Source organism: Dreissena polymorpha, chromosome 1 (assembly GCF_020536995.1).
Source record: "Dreissena polymorpha isolate Duluth1 chromosome 1, UMN_Dpol_1.0, whole genome shotgun sequence".
Taxonomy (NCBI): Eukaryota; Metazoa; Mollusca; class Bivalvia; order Myida; family Dreissenidae; genus Dreissena; species Dreissena polymorpha.
The window spans coordinates 17,431,872-17,441,080 of record NC_068355.1 but is presented as its reverse complement, the minus strand read 5'-3'; the positions used below and the strand labels follow the sequence as shown (position 1 = coordinate 17,441,080).

At 35.2% G+C, this 9,209-nt stretch overlaps 1 protein-coding gene across 1 annotated transcript; it reads right to left on the bottom strand.

The window, feature by feature from the left end:
- Positions 1-673: 673 nt before the first annotated feature.
- Positions 674-8,949, bottom strand: LOC127872968 (uncharacterized). The gene is made up of 5 exons (XM_052416492.1): positions 8,906-8,949; positions 7,958-8,002; positions 3,405-3,641; positions 2,292-2,762; positions 674-1,626 (listed from the first exon to the last, which is right to left on the bottom strand). The coding sequence occupies exons 1-5, from the start codon at positions 8,928-8,930 to the stop codon at positions 761-763; spliced, it is 1,644 nt and encodes a 547-aa protein (XP_052272452.1). The 5' UTR covers positions 8,931-8,949; the 3' UTR covers positions 674-760.
- Positions 8,950-9,209: the final 260 nt, after the last annotated feature.

Sequence of the window (9,209 nt, the reverse complement as noted above, 5' to 3'; positions counted from 1 at the left end):
CGGTTAAATTTACAGAAGTTTATTACCCAAGTACAATTCTGTAAAAGAAAAAAAAACTTTTTACCTGTGCGTTTAATAATTGTCTCAAATTACGTGTTGGCCAATATGATAACATTAAATGTGTATTCTTAATTATAGAATTCTATCTAAACAATGATAAACATGAACCCGGTAGTGAGTTTTAATAACCGAACATGCTCCTGGAGTATATTCCTTGTGCTTAGTAGATTCAAAGCTGGAGGCCTCATACCAAGTTTTCCCTCTTTTAGTCATCGAATTTATGTTTGCAAATTAATACTATTTTAAGCAGAAGATAATTTAAATCTTTGATAAGTAACATTAAATGGTAAGTAATGATTGAAAACACAATTCTGACAAGTATTTAGTTCAATAGATTATCTCCGAAATGGGCCAGACTTTGGAATATAATATTCGGCTATAAAGGTGACACATTTAACATATGAATGAAACAGTAGTGCTACATGATACGGGTAAACATTGTTTGTACCCGCGGGTTTGATTGTCAAGCGTTTATCTTGTTTCAAGCCGATAAACTCACCTATATCTGCTTTATCGGATGTATTTTAAATTAAAGATAATGTGAGAAGTTTCATAATATACTAGTATGTAACAATATTGTTTAAAATAAACATTTATGCAAGAAAGAAAGAAATACATGAAAATAATTTTAATATAAAATATAATATAGACTTTTATATAAACACGTGAAACCATAAACAATATACCAGTTAATGCAGTGTTAAGAAATAGGTGTAATGCGGGTTGTTCTCGATGATCTTCGAACTTTTTCGATTACAAACATTCCCCCAATGCAGGAAAAGACGGCGGTAATCGCCACCACAAACGTGATGACGATGCTGATGACGGAAGACGAGATACCTTCCGCTGCCTTTTCTCGGTTTCTCATGTGGTACTCATAAGGAGTTTCTCGGGCATGGACAAACAGTGTACCCGAATACTGAACGTCTTCGTCGACAAGGCCGTCGTTGTCGTCATCGACACTGTTGAGAAGTTCTTCGTCTATTAAGGAATCACAGTCATTGTCAATACCATCACCGTTCCCGCCATGTGCATAAATGTGTGGTATGCATGCGCTGTAAATTGGGATAACGCGCATGCTCAGTTGATATTCATACGCGGATCTATTTTCTCGAAAGCAAACACTACCACTTAAAGGCAATTTATTTGAGTCATTAGAATATATCTGGTGAGGAAATAGCAATTCCACGTTTTGATAAATGAACAGGTTCCAGTAATACGTCATAGCTTTTTTGAAAGGATCTGTTTTGGTTTGGTTAATAACAAGAAGTCCTTTACTAGTTTGCTCAACTAACATATTTGCAGAATACTCACCAGGTTTGTCCATAATGAAATATTTTCTAACATGATACAACCGCATTGGTGTTAAATATCTAACCGATGTATGTTTATCACCCGATGAATCAAAAATATTTTGGACAATGAAACAAGATACAGAAGAATTGGTTTCCACAGACAAAAACACATCTGCAGTTATATTTATATTGAGAATGAAGGAGGTTCCTGTCGACACGCGTTTTGTCACTGTATTTGTAGTAAATACAACTTCCGTTGACATATTAAGACCTGAAAACAAAACAGACATGTAAAAGCAAACCACCATTTTAATTCGCATACACGCGTTTTGATTTAATAAAATAATATCGTACCAGAATTATTCCGGATTGTGTGAAGGAAGCTTACTGCATAGACCAACGTGAAAAGAAACTGTGAAACTCGCGCTAAATGAATCAATATATGTACTAGAAAATACTGGTTTATGGTATACAGTATGTGACGAATTAAAACGTTCCTTTTTTTAACTTGCTTTACCCATGTATGCCTAGCGTCTAGAAAAAAGGCCTTGGCAAACAGCGTAGACCCAGATGAGACGCCACATGATGCGGCGTCTCATCAGGGTCTGCGCTGTTTGCTTAAAGGAATTTCTGTAAGAAATATTCTAAATATAGAAATAAATATACTATACATCCCTAATTTTGGAAATAAATTGATCCAATATAGAAGGATGGGAGAGTCCACTAGGCATACATGGGTTAATATCATTCAGAGGCTGATTTTGACTAATACTTGCATATCTAAGAATGACCTAAGAGTAAACGTGTCACAGTAATTGGTAATACGGGATATGGGCATTGCTGTAGACAAAAACACAATTATTATACATACAGATTAATGTAAATACAGATACAAAATTTAAGGAATACCTAACGTTGAACTTCCACTTACACTACCTGCAATTATTAAAGTGACGTTTTGATGAACCCAGTGGTGTGCTGCATACAGAAATCGACGGCCAAACGTAAATGTCGGCGGCGTCTGCTCTATTGTCCAGGCGCCATTGGTGGCAAGAGAGCCAGCAAACACTGCCACTGGAAGGTCGGCGGTGACAGAAGCACCTGTTATATCACACTTCCCTATCACACCAATCACACTGTTTTCATTAAGCGTTAACGTAAATTTTGTATTTCCGGTTAAGTTTTTGCCGTCAACGTTAAATATCACCGAGGAACAATTGTCAGGTAGAATGACCTCCACCGTGCTATTAGTTCCATGCACAACGATGAACGTTTCTAAGAAATGAGATGTTAAGTATGCCGTCACGACGTACGATGTTCCGGCAACGTCACTTGGGAAAATGTGCATATTGTCATCTTGGTTATCTACATACACGATCACTTCTGAAGTCGTAGAAATTGAAAATCCTACAAAACACGAAATCAAACATGTGTAGATATATTCCTCAACATTTTACACAATTACATTAAACGATGTTAGCGTATACGCATGTTATCGAACACATGAAAAGAGAGTATCTTTATTTGCCGATGTATACAGCAGGCACGTTAATATCAGGATTAAAACTCTTAAGCCCTTTAGAATAAAAATTGAATTTAGTCTTAAGAATAGTAATATTGCTTGATCTAATTGCTCAACGGCAATTTAAGTAATTAAATATATGCTTTACTCATCACATGTATCTGGATTTAATGGTTACATGCATTTAGTACAAACGCGAATAAGCATGTATCATGTTTTTTTAAATATAAGTGGACTGACCGTGTTTTTCTTACAATGCTGCAACTTAACAACTAGCTAGACAACGATATTGCCGTTTGTTATTGGTTTAAACTTAAAAACTTAAGCGATGTTTATTCTACGACATTTATGTTAATGTCAAGTATTCAGGTAACCCTTTGCAATAATGATCTGTTCCGAGCGCACATGAATTCAACGAATTGGCGAGACCATGTATTGCACATTCTGGTCTAGAGTCAATGTTTTACTTTTGTCGCAAACAAAAGTGTGTTCTAAGCAAGATAATTTAGAAACAAACAAACATATACCAGCAGCATAAACGCGTCCCCATTGAAATGTTTTACAAGGCAGCGTAATACGCAAAGACGTATACGGTCTTATGCTGTACTCCGTCTTTTCCACAGCGTCATGTGACGTTAAGGTAACGTTCACCGCGTCCGTCGTCTGTGGAATCACGTGTAGGATGGAAGGGTAGTTTACTGAGCAAAGCGGATTCGAAAACCGGAATGCGCAGCCAGCGGAGTCGGGAACCGGATATCCTGCAACTGAGCATGCGATGACAACATATGTCGTGTTCTGAAAAAACTGGGTATAATGCATGTGCGTAAAGTGTCATCCCAGATTAGCCTGTGCAGTCCGCACAGGCTAATCAGGAACGACACTTTCCGCTTTTATGACATTTTTCGTTTGAATAAAGTCTCATCTAAGCAAAAATCCAATTTAGGCCGAAAGTGTTATCCCTGATTAGCCTGTGCGGATTACACAGGCTAATCCAGGATGACACTTAACGCACGTACATTATGTCCAGTTTTTTTCAGCATACGACTCATATATGTAATATACAAGGTCCAGGTACAGAGTAAATGGCTACACATTTAATTAACTGCGTTTCTTTCTTTTTATTCACATATTTTCCTTATTTAAATTAAAGTGTGTCTGTTATTTAAGGTAATCACAATTTGCTTTTAGTTAGGAATATCGTAATTTTTTTCTACACAAGCACAAACTATCAATTAAACGAGAGAACAAGAAAATAGGAAAGCCAAGAAACACGGTTACCAACATTGAAGTTATCAATTTGATTAAAATAATTAGGCAATTCTCAATCAGGTCTAAAACTTCAAATCAAACTCAACTATTTAAAGCCACAGGTGGTTAGCGTGTGGCTATGCTATTAATTAGTGAAAACATCATTTTGAATGATAAATAATCATATTATAACGAAAAATTAACTTTTCTGAAAAAAAAAATTTCACTATCAAATATATATATAACAAGGTATGCAACTCAAAATCAGCCCAAAACGGGGTGCATCGCTTTGAACAGCCATATCTTCATCAATTTTTCAGCGATTTTCACGATCTCGGTCTTATTCAACGCAGAAATGAATTTCCTTTCTGGAAATGTATATGTCTTGCAATATTTTTACAAATGCTGGGTCAACTTTTAAGAAATAACACGATACACAACACGCATGACCCAGTTGACAGTGATCATGTATTCTTTATGAATGAAATCTCCAGTTGTAAAGACACACCTCCGCATTGGACCAATGAAATCACTCGTATGTTTAAAATGTCAGTTAGTTGAAATGTATGTAAACAAAGGTTTCAAACGGCGCTGGACAGTTAGTCTTGATGCAGAATGTTACGACAAGAACGGTAATAATGTTTTTTCATACGTTTTATTGAATTATGGTATCGAACTACATGAACTTTATAGGGAAGTTGCCCTTTACTCCGTGAAGATTTCAGTCTTAAAGACAGCATGATCACTGTCAACTGGGTCATGCGTGTTGTGTATCGTGTTATTTCTTAAAAGTTGACCCAGCATTTGTAAAAATATTGCAAGACATATACATTTCCAGAAAGGAAATTCATTTCTGCGTTGAATAAGACCAAAATCGTGAAAATCGCTGCAAAATTGATAAAGATATGGCTGTTCAAAGCGATGCACCCCGTTTTGGGCTGATTTTGAGTTGCATACCTTGTTATATATATATTTGATAGTGAAATATTTTTTTTCAGAAAAGTTAATTTTTCGTTATAATATGATTATTTATCATTGAAAATGATGTTTTCACTAATTAATATCATAGCCACACGCTAACCACCTGTGTTTAAAGCGGGTATATACGATTTTGTCAAATATTTATGAATTTATATAAAATGTGTAAAAAAAATAATTATATATATATATATATATTTCAATATAAATTAAAATAAAAGTTAAGAAGAACATGTGTCGAAAAATGCGAAATAAGCCCGATATTTAATTCTCAAATTGAAAACGGCTGTACAGCCGAATTCGCCAGCATGTATATCATACATGTACAATGTGAATCTAAACTTAGTTTAACGGTTTATTTGAATTTCTGCAATGATATCTATTCATACGACACACGAACACTAACTCCAATCCTAATACAAAGACGAATGCGTCGGTTATTGTAGGAAAATATGTTCGTCACAATCGGCTCGGGCCGCTAATTTGTCTATGCTGCATTTTATGAAATTCGGCTTTAATGTATAATTTTTCTTGTCTATTTCGTGTAATTGTTACATATTTTATCAATATATTACAAATAAACACATATAAAAAATCGTATACACCGCTTTATGCTAACATGCTTGAAATTAATTGAGATTCGTAAAACGATGCTTATTTCATTAACTAATTTTTCCCGAATGTTTACTAAATTATCAAAGTCCGTTTTTATTTTTATGGATTATCCCGTTTACATTACCGCTTAAGCGAATACCGTCGCTTAGGAAGGCTTAAAGTAAACAACAAACGATCAATGTTCAAACAAACAAAAAAGCATTGGGCCATGCTCTGTGAAAATGTGGTTGTATGCATATGCGTAAAGTGTCGTCCCAGATTAGTCTGTGCAGGCTTATCAGGGACGACACTTTCCGATTATATGATAGTTTTCGTTTCAAGAAAGACTTCTTACCAAAAAAAAAAAATTTAGGCGAAAAGTGTCGTGCCTGGTTAGTCTGTGCGGACTGCACAGGCTAATGTGATAAGACACTTTAAGCATATGCATTAAACCCCCTTTTCACAGAGTATGGCTGATTTTAATTTCACCTCGGACATCTGTAATGTATATAATAAACTCAATCGTTGAGAAGTGTGTTTAGTGCATTCCATGTACACATATGCGTACTAACAATATCGCAATCAAAACGAGAATCATACAAATTAAGAATTGTTATAGTTATCGTTATTATAACAGTTCTCGTATTTGTTAAATTAAAATTGCAATATTCATTAGGTGAGTCACATATTCCAATAGATGAGTATCTATTAATATTCATTACTCGTGTATCGATAATAATTCGTGGTACATACAGTAACTCATCTCTTAAGTGGACCTGTGAACTTGGACATACAATTAAGAGATCTCGTCTGCTGATTTACTTTGATTTACTTAACGCTGGAAGCAATCATGTTTATAGAGCCGATGGCTCTATAGGGGTTAAGTATGTGTCAACGTATGAACAGTATGGTGCTACATTAAGAATAATAGCACAATTACAACGGCGATTCTAATTGTATTAATCGCTATAAATCAACATGAATGGATAGTTTCCTCAAAATATTAACAATTACATGGAAAGAATTCTGAATTGAAGCGAAATATATTCAAAATATTTTGTCTTGGAATGAAATCAATTGAGTCATGGCTATTTCATTTCAGCTATAATCCCCATGATATTGATAAGACCCCCACTTAGTACCGCATTTGATGCCGCATGTCTACTTTTGATATATATACATGACAATCAAAGTGATGCATGACTCCAATCTCGACAATTTAAAACTATTTATATACACAAATACATTAGAATTTATTTTTATTGTTATGTCCCCCACTATAGTAGTGGGGGACATATTGTTTTTGCTCTGTCTGTTGGTTGGTCTGTCTGTCTGTCTGTCTGTCTGTCTGTCTGTTTGCGCCAACTTTAACATTTGCAATAACTTTTGCAATATTGAAGATAGCAACTTGATATTTGGCATGCATATGTATCTCATGGAGCTGCACATTTTGAGTGGTGAAAGCTCAAGGTCAAGGTCATCCTTCAAGGTCAGAGGTCAAATATATGTTACCAAAATCGCTCATTTTATGAGTACTTTTGCAATATTGAAGATAGCAACTTGATATTTGGCATGCATGTGTATCTCATGGAGCTGCACATTTTGAGTGGTCAAGGTCAAGGTCATTCTTCAAGGTCAGAGGTCAAATATATGTGACCAAAATCGCTTATTTTATGAATACTTTTGCAATATTGAAGATAGCAACTTGATATTTGGAATGCATGTGTATCTCATGGAGCTGCACATTTTGAGTGGTGAAAGGTCAAGGTCAAGGTCATCCTTCAAGGTCAAATATATGGGTCAAAATTGCTCATGTAATGTAACTTTTTCAATTTTGAAGCTAGCAATTTTATATTTGAAATGTATGTGTATCTCATGGAGCTGCACATTTTGAGTGGTGAAGGGTCAAGGTCAAGGTCATCCTACAAGGTCAAACGTCATATAGGGGGACATTGTGTTTCACAAACGCATCTTGTTTTGTATTGTTAAGAAATATATAAACACTATTGGAGCAATACGCTTAAATTGGTGAAACAAACATCCGCTAAAAGATTCTCAAAATGCTTATTGATTTTTATAACCTGCATACAAACTATGCAAGTATACCCCAACGTTTGACTTTACGCAAGCACTTCAAAAGCACTTTTTATAAAAGACTTAATATTCATTAAGTTACTAATTCACTAAAACAACTATTGACAATCGACATGCGATATTTTGCGCGATATTGACACGTGCAGCACGCTCACATAGTACATACCAGTGTGAGAAATGCGCAGAAGAACCAAAACAACGAAACAGGCGTCTGAAACATAAGAAAAGCATGGTCATTGGACAAAGACATTACACTAATGATCAGATATTTAATTGAGAGATGGCGATATTATCTCGCTAACAGATAAAAAAAATCTTGCCATTTCCAACGAAATTGTACTTGACACGTGGCGGTAGTTAAACACGTAATGTATACACGCCATTTTGATGTTTGTGTCATTTTCAATGTCATTAATAATATTGGCAATGTGTACGTATTAAAAACGATACGAAGTGATCCCTTAATACAATTAATGGTACAAGGATGAAAAGGAAGTTATTGTTTGAATATTTAAATACATAAAAATATCGCATCGAAGGCATTACGTCAGTTCTGGTTAAATGGTGTACAAGACAAAAAATCAGTTTGGACGATTTATACATAACAAACTAGTCAATTTGGTTTATCTCTTGAATACAAATTTGCTCAAAGCTAAAAAAAATCAGACCAAAATACCGATTAAGTTAGTTAGACAAAATTTAATCTGAAACCATTGCAATGCATGCATCTGAACGCCAAAACGTTACAAAAATCTTAGTAAACAATCTTCGGCGTATCAAATCCTCGTCAAATTTGCAACTCACCTATCAAATCCTCGTCAAATGTGCAACTCACCTATCAAATCCTCGTCAAATGTGCAACTCACCTATCAAATCCTCGTCAAATTTGTAACTCATCTATCAAATCCTCGTAAAATGTGCAACTCACCTATCAAATCCTCGTCAAATTTGCAACTCACCTATCAAATCCTCGTCAAATGTGCAACTCACCTATCAAATCCTCGTCAAATGTGCAACTCACCTATCAAATCCTCGTCAAATGTGCAACTCACCTATCAAATCCTCGTCAAATGTGCAACTCACCTATCAAATCCTCGTCAAATGTGCAACTCACCTATCAATTCAATGTGTGTGCGCATGCAATACCGGTGCTGATAGCGTCGCTTCTTTGACATTTCTTCTGTAAACAATATATATTAAAAGTATCATCTTGGCAAACTAAAGAGAGCAGTCCTGATTGCAGCTTGTGGTATATACATTTATGTTTAACTCAGGTGATGCCTGTCTTCGATGAAATTGCATGTTGCATGTAAGTATAATGAATGCCATCTGAAAGCCAAAACGTAACAAAAACCTAATGTACTCGTTACTTGGGGGAATTACTTAGGGGAATAGCATTTACTGCCTTAATAGTGTAG

Bases quoted from the DNA above. Each gene is read 5' to 3' on its own strand.
- LOC127872968 (XM_052416492.1), bottom strand. From the start codon at position 8,930: ATGCGCACACACATTGAATTGATAG. The intron at 8,003-8,905 runs GTGAGTTGCACA...CTTATGTTTCAG, and splicing joins CACACACATTGAATTGATAG to ACGCCTGTTTCGTTGTTTTG. The intron at 3,642-7,957 runs GTATGTACTATG...TCGCATGCTCAG, and splicing joins TCTGCGCATTTCTCACACTG to TTGCAGGATATCCGGTTCCC.